Consider the following 16,136-nt stretch of genomic DNA (forward strand, 5'->3'; position numbering starts at 1 on the left):
AGATCCGCCCGGTGGCTGTCCAGATCCGCCCGGTGGCTGTCCAGATCCGCCCGGTGGCTGACCAGATCCTTCCTTTTATCCATCCTTGGCTTATTTCCATAATTTTTCCCTCTCTTTCCTTGTTTCATTGATTCCTTTTCTTTATTCGTTTATTTTCCTTCTTTCTTTCCTTGTTTGTTTTTTTCTTGATTTTCTTCCATATTTCCCTTTTTCCTTCTTTCTTTAACCCTTAATGGTTTAGCCTGCTTGTTTCTCATTCATGTTAAATTTCTGTCATTAAAAACAAATCTTTTTGTAACTTCTGTTCTCTTTATTATTCACATTTTCTGATAATCAGAATTTGGTTTTTTTTAGCCACAATCATTAAGAAAACAAGTTGTAATTTATCACAGATTCATTTTATTAATGAATTACTGAAATAAACTTTTTATAGTATTCCAATGTTTGCACCTTCCACTTTACAGTCTCTGTTTTTGCAGATTTCATTCATAAACAATGTTTTAGTATTTTTGAATTTGCATGAAGCCTTACTGCTGCAGGGATATTTATTCAGGAAAAGTTTGAAATTTTGACAAAAACAAAAAGTTCATCTTGTTACGAGTTGTTTCTCTGAGGAAGTAAAAGTTAAAATATAAGTAAATTGTTGCCTTTATTGCAGGGAGTTGATGGAAAAGACGGCGACCCAGGCCCTGCAGGAGAGAAAGGAGACAAGGTGAGTCTAAAACTCATCACTGAGAAATAAAACGCTCCACTTTAACAGAACCCATTAACTCTGTAAATTCTCCTTTTTCACATGTCTACGTTGTAAATATCTACGATTCCTGTCCTGACTTGAAAACCTGTCTTAGCGTAATTTCTGCCATGGCAACCTCTGCACAAGCCAGCCCTAATTTACCTTCTGCAAACACTCTGATTAAAAAAAAAGAAACAATTACCATCCATCCAGCATAAAAAGCCTGGCTCTTAATGAGGTGACCCCACGGAGTAATAAAGCAGGGGAGCTGGAGTGTAAACAAGTCTGCGCTGCTTTAAAAGCCGCTCCGCTTTTTAACGTCAGCCGGAGCCGTCTGCAGTCGGCAGCACCGCTAATTTAATTTCATTATTTTTCGTTTGTTTGTTAAAAGGGAGAGCCTGGAGCGAGCGGGCCACCAGGACCAAAGGTACCATCTATTTAACGCTCGTCTGAAAGGATAACGAACCATTAGCAGCAATAATTAGGATGGTTTTTTTCCTGCTGGCTGGAGAGCCAATGAGGGGATTTAATACTCAGTTTGTCTCTCAGGGAGATCAGGGTCCGGCTGGGTTTCCAGGGTTACCGGGGTCACCTGGCACCGAGGGGCAGCCTGGTCCAAGGGGTCCGCCTGGACCTCCTGGGCCGCCCGGACCCTCAGGAAGTCGCTTCGCCGTGGCGCTCGAGGTACGCATGTCTTATGGTGAAGAAATTCATCAAGCTTGAATTTTTCTACATTTATTTTCCCTTTTAACCTCAAACTTAATGCATTTAAATGATTTTACATGTTCAATCTGAAAAGTGTGGCATGCATTTGTTTCTAATGCTCTCATATTTCTGTCTTCACAAGTTTCTGTCCAAAACTCTTGGTAAAACAATTCAACTGAGCATTTCAAAAGGAAGATTTCATTTTTTATTAAAACAAGATTCTTAGTTTTGCATGTTAAAAACAAAATGTGAAAAACTACTTTCTACACGCAAAAAAAAACATGTTTAAACTAATGTTCTGTTAAGTGTTTTTATTTACTCTTGGTAGCTGATTTCAGACTTTTTATTGGCCAAAACTAGTTTATATTTACATGTATATATGATTATATTTTCTATTCTTATAAAGGAAAGTAGAAAAAACAGCTCTGGTTTGATGTTACATATTTGTTTAGTGAAATCCTCCCAAAAAAGAAAGAAAATCTGGAATATTGTCTGTCATATAATTTATTTGGCCAATATCACCCACAAATTTTGTGTCTTGTAACAACAAAGTTTGTAATTCTAACAACTTTTGCACCTCGTTATAGAATGAGATGAGTCCGATATCTCGTTAAAATAATGACCAAGTTTTATATCTTGAGTCACTATGAACCATTTTATATAAAACTACTCTTAAAAACGTTCTCTCGTTTTTAAATTGGTTTATCTCATCTCATTATATTGAGAGTTTCTCATTTTATATGTTGGTTAATAAGATATAAAATCTTGTTTCAGTACGAGCAGAATTTTTATCTTTTGTTTTAATAAAAATGTTTGAACAAATTCCTGATTTTTTTTAAGTTGATGCTTTTGACAGTTGCCTAATAAAAAAAAAAATCCACTCTTTTTTTTTTACGACGAATCAATAATTAGGTCTGAAAATCTTTAATTTACTCCATAAAGTCAAAGTTCAAGTTTCAAATACTGATGTGTTTTTAGCCACGTTTTGACAGAAATATAGTTTAAATACCTCCAGACTATTTTTTAATCGGTTTCATCAGTTTATGTTTGTTTATGTTGTATTTTTTTGCCTCTCTCAGGACCTGGAAGGATCTGGCCTGCTGGAGGATTTCGGAGGCTCTTCTGGTCCTCAGGTACAGAATAAATCTGATCCATTTCCTCATGTAGCATAATCACTCCACAGGGGCTGACTGCTCACCTTATTTATGTTTATAGGGCCCACCAGGAGTCCCCGGACCTCCGGGCCCCAAGGTGAAATATCTTTGTGTGTGTTCATGTTGACACTTATTTGATTCTGGGAGCGATCTAACTGTCTCTTTCCCCCCTGAAGGGTTTGTTTAATGTTCAGCCGACGCTCAAATATTTTTGCAGACGGACATTTTTATTCACACATAGCTCAACTTTCTTGTTTGTCCCGTCTTTATTTCCCCCTTCATGCCTGCTACAGGGAGCCGATGGTTCGGAGGGGAGCCCGGGAAAGCCAGGTCAGAAGGTGAGCCTGATATCTGCTGCATCAAATCAGACAAGCTTCTTAACACTGTCAGTAAAACGCTGTGAGATGAGCCCTGGTTGTGACACGGCTCACCAGATTCCAGCCACATGCGGCTCAAGATACTGTTCGGATTCTGGCTCCTTGCTGTCTGACCCGAACTCTGAGGGGAAGAAATGAAACCAAATCACAGAGGCACAGAGAAACATTTCTGTTTTGTGTTCATCTCTGAGTGACGGCGTTAAATTCTGGAGATTTGTTCATTATGCAGGTGTTGTTTTGTGTCTGCAGGGGGAGCAAGGTGTTAGCGGACCACCGGGACTTCCTGGTCTGGATGGAATGAAAGGAGAAAAGGTTTTTATTTTTATCACAAATTATTGCATACATAGCCAGAAGATTGAAACTTTATTCTATTTATTTGTATACTTATGTGTGCTTGTATCCCTTTATTTTAAATTATTATAATTAAAACTGTTATTTTTTTCTTTTTTTTAATTGAATCTTGATTTGATTTATTTATTTGTGGTCCTCGGACTGATTTTGTGCGACTGCAATTCAAAAATGATATATAAAGGGTCGTATAGTAAAGGTGTGGCTAAGCTCTTAAGCCACGCCCCTATTTTGGTGTGCGACAAGCCCCAAAAAGGGGCGTGGCTTAAAGACTTATGAGGAAATGATTGGTATATAAAGGACTTAAAAACAAGAAGCACTTAACAATTAAATCACGAAAGTTACAGTAAGAATCTCATCAAAATAAAAGGAAACAATAAAATTTAGCAGAACAAAAACAATGCCATACATGAAAATACATTTATTTTTGCTTTGACTTGTTGTGTGTGTGTGTGTGTGTGCGCGTGCGTGTGTGTGTGTGTGTGTGTGTGTTCACAGGGAGCAAACGGGAACAAAGGAGATCCAGGAATAAAGGTGAAACAATCAATTACCAATAGATGCATAACTACCAGTGTTTATAACCGAGATAAAACAAACTCCCATTGGTCTGTTTCAGGGAGAACGTGGTCGGGATGGAGTCGGTGTGCCTGGTCCTCCAGGACTGCCCGGACCGCCAGGACCGGTTATCAACCTCCAGGATGTAAGCGGCATCAGACTCTCAGATTGTAACACAGAGTCAGGTTCGCCTAACCTTCGGCCATTTTCTTGTTTTCTCAGCTTCTGCTTAATGCTACAGATGGTGCCTTCAATTTCTCAGGAATATTTCAAACTCAGGTTCCTGCTGTGAGTGTCATAAGATCAGTTAGTTCTGAATAAAATAACATTAAAAAAAGGTTTTGATTTGTGCTTTTTTAATACTTACTTTCCAATATTCTTATAGGGACCAAAAGGTCCAAAAGGTGACGTTGGATTGCAGGGTTTACAAGGACCTCCAGGGATAAAGGTGGATTTTCATACATAATCCTTTTTAAAAAAAATGAGAATGGATGCAGCTTGAACCCAACTTGGTCTGTTGCTGTTCTCCTGTCACTTATTGTTACCTGGTGTGTTTGTCTGCAGGGTGAAAAGGGTGAACCCGGATTCCTCACCGGCCCAGATGGGTCCCTAATGTCGGATCTGGCTGGAGCGTTGGGAACCAAAGGAATCAAGGTAACAAGTCCTGTCAGCACTTATAAACATTTCACTTGGTTCCCATTCTAACAAGTTAGACTCACAAGTAATGGATGTGAGTGAGATGTTTGGAAAACCTTTAAATCACAGCGCAGTGCGTGTATCCATAGGGAGATAACGGCGTTCCCGGAGTCCCAGGAGTTTCTGTAAGTTTCCCCAGAGAGCAACATGAATTTGGTTTGCAGCTGTAAGTAAAGCTGGATTCTGTGGGTCTTTCACCAACAGGGTCCAGTTGGACCTCCAGGACCAAAAGGAGAAATCGGTTTCCCTGGTCGACAGGTGAGTACCAGGAGTGAAATGTAAAAACGTGCAGCTATTGAATTTAATTAAAAGTTCTCCCAGCGATTGATTTGGTTTCAGTCTGAGATAAAACTTGAACAGTTTGTAGAAAATGTTTCTGTTTTTGTTGGCAGGGTCGTCCGGGGTTACTGGGTCCAAAAGGAGAGAAAGGAGACCCTCATGGCCTACCAGTGAGTTTGGCTCATTTAGCAATGATTCATCCACTAAAATATGATCATGCCATAACTTGTTGCATGATTACAGTGCAATCATAAAGTGTTCACACCTTTACATCCTAAAACTCATTTACGTGTAGTTTTATCTCAGAAATTGCAGTATTAAAAAGATGAAGAAGCTTTTCCTAAACCAGGTTCTGTCAGGCCCAATCCGATTGCCTGTAATATCCGGTTCAGATTGCTAATCCCAAACCAGCTGCCATTTTTATTAAATGTTTCTACAGAGGGAGAAATCCATGCAGAGTGCAAAACTTCTCATTTATTTACATTATTAATGATAAATGATGTCTTTATTTTAAACAATGTAAAATGTCAGAGAGAAAAAATAAAATTAAAACATAAAAAATAAAACTTAAAGAATAAGAAGAAGCCAAAACTTATTAAATCCCGTCTTGTCTGAATATGTCTTATCTAATTCTTCCGTTATTTTACAATTTCTACTTTTTGCAAATTATATCAGATGTAAAAGTACAAATTAGGAGAAGAAACCAGAACATTTCAATATGGCTGAATATCCCAGAAAGCACCATGGTTTCAATTACTTGAAACAAAAACCACAATAATCGCTTGATAAACTCCAGTGGTCCCATATGTACAATAAAAACCACCCAGGCAATAATATGCTTATCATTTAGTGCCCAAATCAAAGCAACATTTTGCCAAGATGCTATTTATTCTCTCAGATTCTCAGACTAGAACAAACTATGATTTCTGGACTTGTGAAACAAAAGTAGATTATGCTAAAACCACTGCTGTGCAGCATGTTGTCATTAATCCTTTGGGAAAGTTTTATTGCTTTGCTTTGGTAACAAAATATATAGTTACTGATTCAAGGATATAACATTTTCACAACATGTAGCTGCGTTTCCATTACAAATGTTCAGAAAACTTTGTTGATATTCCATTAATGGAAAAAAAAAACCCCACAATTTTGCAATTGCAGTGTTTCCATCCAATAAGAAATGCAATTCAAATTACAGGTGAACACGTTTGTTCACGTGATAAGTCATTGAAAGACATTCTGTGTCATGATCCTCCTTCCACTTCCTGTCGTCTTCTTTGTTGTTTCCGCCAGTAGTAACATCCTGTTGATCACATGCCTCATGTGATGCGACAAAAGGGCTTACATTGCAGTTTAATGAAATAAAAATCTTAAATTGGTGTTTTTCCATTGAACAAATTTATCTTCATAATCCCAAATGCCTGCAGGTTGCAATGGAAACGCAGATGGTGATTAGATGACTCGTGAGATGTAGTCGTTCACTTTGAGGTGGAGCAACGACTGAAAACATTGTTCAGTATATTTTTAGAAAAAATAATAAAATACTCTATAAAGTTCCCACTTTTACTTTCTGTTCTGACTTTTTCCTTCTGCTCCCTTTCAGGGGCCTCCTGGGCCTCCAGGACCCCCAGGCAAGCCAGGAATGTTCAACTGCCCCAAAGGAGTAAATATCCATCTATTTGATTTTTTTCTCAACTGTTTGTCTTTTTTTAAAGCTCACCATCATGTTTCTCTTTATTTTTGAAGACAGTGTTCCCCATCCCTCCCAGACCTCACTGCAAAATGCCTGTAGGTTACAGTCATGTGAACGAAGCATGGCTCAATTAACCGTTTTGTTTTTCACGTTTTAACCTTTTAGAGTTTGGGTTTGCCTGCCTGCCTGGTTTTCATCATTAATCCTCCCAGTAATGTGCATGTTCTTCTCACACTAACCGACCTTTCATCGCTTAGAAAGTCTTCAGGATGCCTCTGAAATATTGCTGCATGCTGCATGGGAGCAGCGGGAAGGTGAAGGTTCAGTGCCGCAGGTTGACAGAGGTAGAAATGAAACCACATCCAGTTTGACGTTGCATGGACTGTAACTCATCATGGAAAGCATGATTGGATTTTCTCATCATTACAATTATTACTTGATTTTTACATATTTTAAATCATTGTTTGCAGCTTCATCCCAATGGAACAGTTGCGTCAGGTCTGTTTGACTTTCTTTTCTTACGGCCTGAATTAAAGACGGGAACACAACAGAAGTCATGTTGAGGTTTTTCTATTTAAGGAAACTGCCATCAAGGAGCAAAAGGAGAGAAGGGGGAGAGAGGACTTCCAGGGTTACCAGCCCCACAAAGTAAGTAGAAAACAGTTTTTTCTTAAAAATTAAAACAAATAATGAGATTTGAATGTTTGAGATTTTGTTTGTGCAGCCCAGGCTTATCACTGTAACACATTTGGCTGTAATTATTGCTATAAATGATAATGTTGCTGATTTGAAACCATGTTCAATGACAGAATAAAGAGAGTTCACCCTGTCAAAGACCAAGAATGTTTAATTTTGTAAAGAAAACTGGAATATATTTTAATTATTCAAAATAAAACCCAACAACAGAAACCGAACAATATAAAGAAAATATAAATCATTACAACTGAAACCATAAATGAAATGGATTATAACATCAACAAAATTGACCTCTAAGCAACACTAATCATCAAACGGGAAATTATTTAGCTTATTTTAATTGATCATTAATTGCTTGTTGAACAGGCTTAGATGGTTCAACTAAACTGGGTTCTGAAATATTCTGGGACTCTTAATGACTAAAAATATGGAGAATCAGTTTTCAGTTTTTAACCACCGCAAATCTGAAACAAACTTCCAGAAAACTGGAAAACTGCAGAAACACCGACTTCCTTTAAATGGAGGCTAAAAATCCACCTGTTTTGATTAATAACTGAATATTGATCAGAGTGTTTGATGTGTATTTGCTGGGTGATTTTGATGATGATATTGCTTGTTTTACAATTTATGTTTTTATTGTGTGAAGCACTTTGACAAACTTAACTTGACCTAAAAGCCATTTTCTGCTTTTTTCTTTTCCTTTTTAAGGTTCATTTCTCCCCTCAGGAGGATGGGTAAGTTTCTCTCTGTCACTTGTTTTCTTCCGCTGATGTTCCTGACTTGTGAATTTCTCCTGTGTGTCTTTACAGCTGACTAAAGGTGACCAAGGCATGAAGGGAGAGAAGGGAGAAAAGGGGGAGGCCGGGTTCCCGGGCCAGCCAGGAATACCTGGGAGGTCCGGATTGGTGGTGAGTCGTCATTTGTTGGGTTTCTGCTTGTTTGTAAAATATATATATATATAATCAGTAGCTTCTTTTCCAGGAGTAGAGGAGTAATTAATCAGCAAGATCGGTTGTCATAGCAACCTTCCAGACCTCTCCGGTCTTCTGGTTCTGGTTCTGCATCACCAGAACCAAACCTGGAGAAGCAGCATTCAGCTTCTATGCACCACAAACCTGGAACAAACTTCCAGAAAAGTGCAAAACAGCTGAAACACTGAGTTCCTTTAAATCTAGACTAAAACCCTCCAGTTTAAAGTTGATTTTATTAATAATAAACCAACATTTTGATGTTTAATGACGACTTTTGGACACATTTAATGTTTCAGTTACTGATTTTTGTGTTTTTATGATAGAAAGCACCTTGAAATTTGCCATACAAATAAAATTGTATTTATTTTTTTCTTGATGTCATTTAGGGACCTAAAGGGGAGTCGGTGCTTGGACCACCTGGGCCTCCGGGGATGCCCGGCCCACCTGGGGCTCCAGGCTATGGCAGACCCGGTGCCGTCGGTCCTCCTGGTCCTCCAGGACCACCTGGACTACCACTAAGATACGGCTCAGGTAAAAACCTTCTAGGATTGTATACAGAAGACATTATGCATGTGTGATGTCCTTGTTTTGTGAAATATTATACAGAATAAAGTTTTAAAGTATCATCAGAGCTGGTGATTTTTAAATAAATAGTTTATTCTAGAAACAAATGTATTTATCTCATTGAAATACTTATCTGGACCAATGAAGGATAAGAAATTCGCTCAAATGTAACCAAGTTTATCTATTAATGTTAATGAAGAAAGCCTTCCTTCATAATCAATGCTAACTGTTGTGGTTCACCAGCTGTGGCCATTGCTGGCCCTCCTGGACCTCCGGGACCACCTGGAGCCCCTGGGACTTCAAGTAACTCTGCGTTTGTAAGTTTATCTATCACGTCAAATATTTTTATTCATTTTTAACATCAGTGAAATTAAGTATTTAATTGAACACACATGCAACAGAATCCGCTAATAGCAGAGCTAATTTTTTGTTTAGCTCTTTTGCTAACTTACTTAGCTTCCCGTAAGTCAATTTTTCCAGATAAATTGTAAAGCACAAATAATTTTTTTAAGTTTTATCTATAAACTTGATTAAAGTTGTTACTGACTGCTAAGTGTTCTTTGGGTTGGACGAAGAATACTTAGCATGTTCATGCTCTTATTTTGAAGTGGGTGAAGACTGTTAATGTTCTCCACCTGTGGTGCTATGAATGTTTATTTTATACCCAGAATGCATTGCTGTAGCAAGAACAGCTTAAAATCTACTGATTTCCTGCCAAGTCCTACTGTGTTAAATCAGCAACAGAGTTAGCGAAACTCCACAAGTATAAAGCTTTAACATAAGTGAAAGGTCTGTTCCAAAGAATCACTCCCTGAGCCGCAAACATTCAGCTGCGTGTACATGAACACATTTTAACCCACTGAGGGTGATATATTATATTCTATACATGCTAGGTGTTGATATGGTTAAATTTAGCATGTTAGCTTCTGCAAAGTGCTATGTTGTTGTGTTATTTAGCATTACAAGGTTAGCCCTTTAGTTAGCGATGCTTACTAGCGTGCCAAATTGATCTGTAGATCAGATCAAAACTCTTTTGATATTAAAGTGATAAAAGTTTATACTTTTATATGTATTTTATAACCTTTTATGTAAATGTGTGGACATTACTGTAGGCTGCTGAGCCTACAAATGAGCTCCAGCCTGTTCCTTTTTTTTGTAAATTACGGCTTTGTAAATGGTAAAGTAGTTTTTTTTATTTTTTTATTTTGAAACGCTGTTAATTTACCAAAAATAAAATGAATCTGAATCTTTCACCGAATTGTCCAACTGTTTTTAGCTGAAAACCTTTTCAACTCGAGAGAGCATGATGCAGCAGACGTCGAGGGACGAAGAGGGAACTCTGGCTTACGTCAAAGCAACAGGAAACCTCTTCCTAAAGGTTCCCCAAGGCTGGAAGCAAATACAGGTACCAGCAAAGAGTAATGGCAAAAAAAGTTTATGTGGGTTATGTTTTAAACATTGCTATTAATCAAATAGCTTTCATCCTTAAAGCAGTCTTTGGTTTATTATGGAATGAAAGAAGCATTTTTGCCAAACACTTTTCTTTCTTGCTGTGAATCATCAGAGAACATTTGTGAAGGTGAACCAGCCGGTTTGAGGGAATGATTAATAATGTTGTGCTGCTGCTCCCGTTTATAAAAATCATTGACCTCATATGCTGTGTGTGCTGAAGCATTGTGGCAGTTTGACTTTGGAAGCTTGTTGAATCGCACAATAAATGTTGGTTTTATGTTGTTGGTTTTATCGTCCTGAACGAACGTGAGCCAAATAGGTCAAAATATGAACGTGATCTGTTTTTCCCCTCAGCTGGGCAGCCTCATCTACCTCTCCAGTAACATCATCCCCCAAGATGAGGTACATGCAGCACTTTTTATTTCAATATTAACTGCAACCTGGCGTATTAGAGCCATTGTAGATCGAAAAAAAAAAAAGGAAGAGTACATTTTTACCAAAAAGATTAATTTCAGACATTTTCTAAGAGTTTGGAAAGTCAAAAAATATTCTAGGAAAAATATCCAAAAATTTCAGATGAATTTTAGAAATTTTCTAGAAAAAAAACTAGAAATTTGAGTTTCAAAAGTTGAAAATTTTCATTATTTTTCTAGAAAAATTTCTGAGACTAATCTCAATTTCTGAGTTTTTTCTAGCAAATTTTCAACTTTTTAGACTTATAAATGTTCTTGTTTTTTTCTAACCCTTAATAATCTTCCTTTTCTTTTTCCTTTCTACAATGGCCCTAATATTCTGTCTTACCAAGTGTTGTAATGTTCTTCTAAATCCTCTTGTTAACTGTTCATTCAGCCTCGAGTTGCATATCAAGTAAGAGGAGAGACGATGCAGAGAGTCCGTTCAGTCAAAGAAAGGGTAAGCTCAGGATTCAGGTTGGTTTTTTGGTCTGATTTTCTTTCCAGAACTTCTCAGAGCTGATCTTTTTGTTTATTTGTTCCTCACCCATTAGCTAAACTTGGTAGCGTTGAATCAGCCGCACTCAGGGAACATGATGGGGCTCGACATGGCTGACCGGATGTGTTATGAGCAGGCCAAGGCCATGGGTTTGTCTCCCAACTACCGCGCCTTCATTTCATCCCACAAGCAGGACCTGGTCCATGTCGTCTATCCCGGTTTCCGGGACTCGCTGCCAGTAACGAACCTCAGGGTGAGTGGGCTCTCCATGCTTAAAAGAAACGAACAAAACCTGAATAAACTGCATTAAATGAATATTTCCCCTCAGGGAGACGTGATGTTCAGGAACTGGCAGTCCATCTTCATCGGCAACGGCGGACCAGTGAATCCCAGGATACCCATCTACTCCTTTGATGGCCGGGATGTTTTAGCTGATCCTTTCTGGTGCGTGAACCCACATGAAGGGTGTATGTAAACTTCTGGCCAGCTTATAACGCGGGTGATATTCTCTGTCCGATAGGCCCAAGAAGAGCATCTGGCACGGTTCCACCAGCAGGGGTCTCAGAGTGGTCGACAAACACTGCGAGACGTGGCAGGCGGACGACTTCTCCGTCATGGGCCAGTCGTCCAGCCTGACCTCAGGGCTGCTGCTCGGCCAGCAGACCAGAAGCTGCTCCACCGAGTTCATCGTCCTCTGCATCGAGACCTACAAAAACTCCTAACTCACTCAGACAAAACCCAACTTGGACGTAGTAAACATTAATGACTCCTTGAGGACATAATTTTAGCCGTTTGTGGTTTTAAACCAACGTCATCTTTTAGTTTCCTGACTTCTGAGATCAGTTAGAGGACTACTCTCTCCCAACAAGAATCACAGAATGTCTTTATTTATTACGAAGCAAGTCAAAGATTTCCAACCGGGTGGCACATACAGCGATGCAGGATAAAACACAGAGGATTGACACTATGAACGAATAAATGCATACTCAGTGACAATGAAGTTAAACATGCAACACTGCATGGATATAAAGTAGCACATATTCCTTCTTTTATACGTTAGATCAAAAATACAAGATCAGTGACTGAACCTTGAGGCCTACTTCTCTATTTGTTTAGAAAAGGGTTGTTTCAAAAGGTTTTTTAGTTTTTTTCTACTTCATGGAAGACCAGATAGCCAATGTTGCCACCAAAGACATTTGTGATGCACTGTACTTTTTTGTTTTTTGTTTTTTATCTAGTTCTGTGTTTGTTTGATGACCATTCTTTTTAGGAACTTTCTCTTTAAAGGACTTATTTAATTTAAATCTATTGATTTATTTATGCTGTCACAGCACATAAACATCAGACAATAAAAATTGAGAATGTAATTTATCATCTGTTTATTGACTCTCTCTCTTCTAGATTTGGTCTATTTTTGTATGTTCTTTAGCAAGATAGAAGTATTTGAGTGTCAATAGAAGATGATAAATGTATCAAACCATGCAATACAAATTAATGTTTGAAAGGACAAAACAAAGTGCAAATGTGAGAGCGCATGTTTTGTACAAAATACAAATATTTGTGGTTTTGGGAATAAAGCTATTTCTTTTCATAAATTGTTGTTATAGATGTGTGTGATGGGGATTCAGTGAAAAATCAAGCAGGGAAAATTTTAACTGTAGACTTTTTTAGTAAAACTTTTAGTACCGACGACTAAATGTCTAAATCAAAACAACTTAAAATAAAACTGAAAAGGAATATTAGCCTTGATGAATATCACTGTAACTGAAGATATTGAAAAGAAATGGCAAGAAAAATTGATAGTGAAAAAAATGAAGTAAAACTGAATCAAGTTTTCACACTTTTTCCTCACTAACAGCTTGTTTTTAAGTGCAGCTGCTTTCAGATTTAATTCTGACATTTTCGGCATTCCATAATTTCAGACGTCAATGTTAAAATGTTCAGATCCAATAAAATGTTTATACTTTTATTGGTTTAGTTTCATTTGAAGCTATCATCATTTTTAGGCCTAATAAGAATGATACATATATGGAATCAACTCAATGTAAATTTTAGTTTTTGTTTCATTTTAAAATTTTTCCCAAAGTGGAGAAAATTTCTGTTATAGTTTATATGAAATAACTTTTTTTTTAAAGTAAAATTAGCTTAATTTCTTCTAAAACCAGAAAAAAAGATTATTTAGATGGAAAATAGTATCCAATGTGAAATCTAAACATTGCTTAAGGAAAACAAATGATTTGTTTACTTATGGGCCAGGTGATTTTGTTCACACGGTTTTCTTTTTGAAAATCCACAATCAAAATCTGTGCTTTTATTCTGAAAGCCATAAGCGGAAGGGAGAAGAATGAGTTTATCAACATCTAGTTCCTCGCTGGACGCTGTGACACGTTTACGTCTACAAAAATGTTTACTTTACTTCTTTTTATTTCGCTTATTAGTCTCCCAATTTGTTCACCAGCTGACAGAAATGACGAACCCATAATCGGTGAGTTTATTACTGTGTAAATTTACAGTTTCCGGTTACTAAAACCACGCAGCAGCTACCTGCGGAGTTTAAACGTCGAGTCATGTTTGTTAGCGTTCGTCTCTTGCTGTAGGTGTTCTGGCTCAGGAGGTCGTCTCCCCGAAACCGAACCAGACGGCCTACATCGCTGCCTCCTACGTGAAGTTTCTGGAGGCTGCTGGAGCCAGAGTTGTACCTGTCATGTGAGTTGTTGTTATCTGGACGCTTCTTTCGGCCATTTTAGCGGTAATAAACACCGGTATGAACTTTAATATCATCTGGTTACAGGATTAACAAGACACTGGAGGAATACAAGACTCTGTTCAGCTCTATTAATGGGTAAATAATAATTATGTTAAGCATATTGGCTCTGATTTCAAGTATGATTAACTACTGTTTCTAATTTGTTGCTGATATATTTTACAGTTTACATTATAATCCTATTTTTTCAAGCTTTTAATATGCTTTCTTCACTAGATTCATCGATATGGCAAGTCAGTTTATCATATAATTAGAACTGGTGCCTCTCAGCACCAAGGGCAAAAATAAAAGAAACCAAACCATCAGAGGACAAATATTTGTTTATTCAAAGTATGATTTAAAGTAATTGACAAATGTACTATATAAAACAGTGATAAATCATCTTCTTTGTTTTATTGTTACCATAATTAGTAGGCTTGTTACAATAACAAATTTTGCTGCACAAATTATTGTAATAAATATTGTTTTTAAACCATTGTCAAGCAATATAGTGAGAATGGTATAATGATGCAAGTTCACCCTCTCAAAGACCAATAAACTTAATTTAGTAAGGAACCCTGAACATTAGATCTAGAAGGCATTTTAAATATCAAAAATAAAACTAATAAAAACCACTTACAACTGAAATCATAAATAAAATTTATTATGTTTCTGTAAACAAAATTGACCAAGAAAAAATATTGTCAGCTCATTTTAATTTATCATGCGATTAATTGCCTAATCAAGGCAAACTTAATAATTACCATCACAAAAGAAATTAATCTTTTGTATCTGGGTTCAGTTTATTCACAAATAAATCTCAGGAATTATCCTGATTCCACCAAATCTGTATTTTAAGTCTGTTAGCGGCGGTGGTGGTTTGAACAGGAAGTGGGCCCCCATGCATGTCTGGGTCAGCCCTGGGCCCTTGAAATCTATTGAACACCTCTGTAGGAAAATTAGACCAGAGACAGAAAAGGTGACACAACTAATTATGAAGTGCATTTCCCTTGAGAAATAAAAATAAGATTTCAAACAGCATTTTGTATTTTCTCCCTTTGTCTGATATTTAAATGTATTTGAGCTTAAAGATTTAAAGTGTGACAAAAAATAATTTATTCTATTTCATGTTTGTGTTTCAAACCATTTATAAGCTACCACTTGTGTGTTTATTTAAATATTAAAGTTTCAAGTATTGAGTAAGACTTCACAATCTCCCGTACAATAAAATTTATGTGAGATTAAGAGTACGGTATGACACGACATTCTGCCTTATTTTATTGATTAAGTTATGAAAACTGATTTAAATTGGCACCATACTGGGAAATTTATAATGAGCCTATTTCTGTTTTTATTTTTACTGCTCTATTTTCAGGTTTTGATTGGGTTTGTGTGTTTTGTGTGGCAGGATCCTGTATCCAGGCGGTGGAGTCAGCATCATCTCGTCCGGCTACCAAAGAGCTGCCAAAATCTTCTACGATCTGGCCATAGAGGTGAAAGGTTAACCTGCTGGTAGCTGTGTTGTAGTGTGTAGATGGAACAGCTTGTTTTTACAGTGTTTGGTGTTCCAGGCGAACAAGAGGGGCGACTATTTCCCGGTGTGGGGCACCTGTCTGGGTTTTGAACAGCTCATGTATTTGACGAGTGAAAAGAGTCAGCTGTCGCACACCAACACCAGCGGCGTCGCTTTGCCCCTGAACTTCACTCCAGGTGCGTCTACGTGTTAAATATCAGGGTTGTCTGCTTTATATTAGTTTAATTATTTTGTATATTAGGTGGTTTAATTCATGTCAGAACTAAATAACTGCTGCTAAACCGTTTATTATTTATACTCCAGTATAAAATGATGGTTAAGTTGCTGTAAGAACGACTGATGATGGTTGTTTGCTCTCCAGAGGCGAAAGGCAGCAGGATGTTTGAGGCCTTCCCTCCTGACCTCGTGTCGGCTCTGTCCGCTGAGCCGCTCACAGAAAACTCCCACCAGTGGAGCCTCGCCACGCTGGTAGGCGGACCCACACTGAAGGGACCTCAGGGCGTCCGCTCAGCGTTTCAGTGATCTGAGGCGGGAAAAGGAGGATGGAAACAACCATCCATCCGTTCATCTGTTCATCCATCCATCCATACATCCATCCATCCATCTGTTCATCAATCCATCTGTTCATCCATCCATCCATCCATCCATCCATCCATCCATCCATCCATCCATCTGTCCATCCATCCAT

General features: G+C 37.8%; 2 protein-coding genes across 5 annotated transcripts in view; both read left to right on the plus strand.

The window, feature by feature from the left end:
• Window positions 1–12,766, plus strand: part of LOC103140515 (collagen alpha-1(XVIII) chain-like) — a 66,133-nt gene extending 53,367 nt beyond the window's left edge. For 2 of the 4 annotated variants that reach the window (XM_007555694.2, XM_016673252.1), the window contains exons 16-45: window positions 659–712; window positions 1,125–1,160; window positions 1,283–1,417; window positions 2,518–2,571; window positions 2,654–2,689; window positions 2,886–2,930; window positions 3,219–3,281; window positions 3,816–3,851; window positions 3,934–4,017; window positions 4,095–4,160; window positions 4,258–4,320; window positions 4,437–4,526; window positions 4,658–4,693; window positions 4,773–4,826; window positions 4,961–5,017; window positions 6,448–6,507; window positions 6,591–6,632; window positions 6,795–6,881; window positions 7,008–7,035; window positions 7,117–7,185; window positions 7,942–7,967; window positions 8,043–8,141; window positions 8,591–8,735; window positions 9,012–9,085; window positions 10,045–10,173; window positions 10,575–10,622; window positions 11,070–11,132; window positions 11,227–11,424; window positions 11,500–11,615; window positions 11,692–12,766. In XM_007555694.2, coding sequence (XP_007555756.1) covers window positions 659–712; window positions 1,125–1,160; window positions 1,283–1,417; window positions 2,518–2,571; window positions 2,654–2,689; window positions 2,886–2,930; window positions 3,219–3,281; window positions 3,816–3,851; window positions 3,934–4,017; window positions 4,095–4,160; window positions 4,258–4,320; window positions 4,437–4,526; window positions 4,658–4,693; window positions 4,773–4,826; window positions 4,961–5,017; window positions 6,448–6,507; window positions 6,591–6,632; window positions 6,795–6,881; window positions 7,008–7,035; window positions 7,117–7,185; window positions 7,942–7,967; window positions 8,043–8,141; window positions 8,591–8,735; window positions 9,012–9,085; window positions 10,045–10,173; window positions 10,575–10,622; window positions 11,070–11,132; window positions 11,227–11,424; window positions 11,500–11,615; window positions 11,692–11,893 — 2,295 coding nt within the window. In that variant the 3' untranslated portion in view covers window positions 11,894–12,766. The remainder of the gene's footprint in view (window positions 1–658; window positions 713–1,124; window positions 1,161–1,282; window positions 1,418–2,517; window positions 2,572–2,653; window positions 2,690–2,885; window positions 2,931–3,218; window positions 3,282–3,815; window positions 3,852–3,933; window positions 4,018–4,094; window positions 4,161–4,257; window positions 4,321–4,436; window positions 4,527–4,657; window positions 4,694–4,772; window positions 4,827–4,960; window positions 5,018–6,447; window positions 6,508–6,590; window positions 6,633–6,794; window positions 6,882–7,007; window positions 7,036–7,116; window positions 7,186–7,941; window positions 7,968–8,042; window positions 8,142–8,590; window positions 8,736–9,011; window positions 9,086–10,044; window positions 10,174–10,574; window positions 10,623–11,069; window positions 11,133–11,226; window positions 11,425–11,499; window positions 11,616–11,691) is intronic. The other 2 variants (XM_016673253.1, XM_016673254.1) reach the window with 2 other exon arrangements.
• A 607-nt stretch (window positions 12,767–13,373) lies between these two features.
• Window positions 13,374–16,136, plus strand: part of ggh (gamma-glutamyl hydrolase (conjugase, folylpolygammaglutamyl hydrolase)) — a 5,737-nt gene continuing 2,974 nt past the window's right edge. Inside the window, exons 1-6 of the mRNA XM_007555695.2 lie at window positions 13,374–13,656; window positions 13,769–13,877; window positions 13,963–14,013; window positions 15,323–15,407; window positions 15,486–15,624; window positions 15,810–15,916. Of these exons, the coding sequence (XP_007555757.1) occupies window positions 13,575–13,656; window positions 13,769–13,877; window positions 13,963–14,013; window positions 15,323–15,407; window positions 15,486–15,624; window positions 15,810–15,916 (573 nt within the window). The 5' untranslated portion in view covers window positions 13,374–13,574. The remainder of the gene's footprint in view (window positions 13,657–13,768; window positions 13,878–13,962; window positions 14,014–15,322; window positions 15,408–15,485; window positions 15,625–15,809; window positions 15,917–16,136) is intronic.

Source organism: Poecilia formosa, unplaced genomic scaffold (genome assembly GCF_000485575.1).
Source record: "Poecilia formosa unplaced genomic scaffold, Poecilia_formosa-5.1.2 Scaffold72, whole genome shotgun sequence".
In the NCBI taxonomy this organism is placed as follows: Eukaryota; Metazoa; Chordata; class Actinopteri; order Cyprinodontiformes; family Poeciliidae; genus Poecilia; species Poecilia formosa.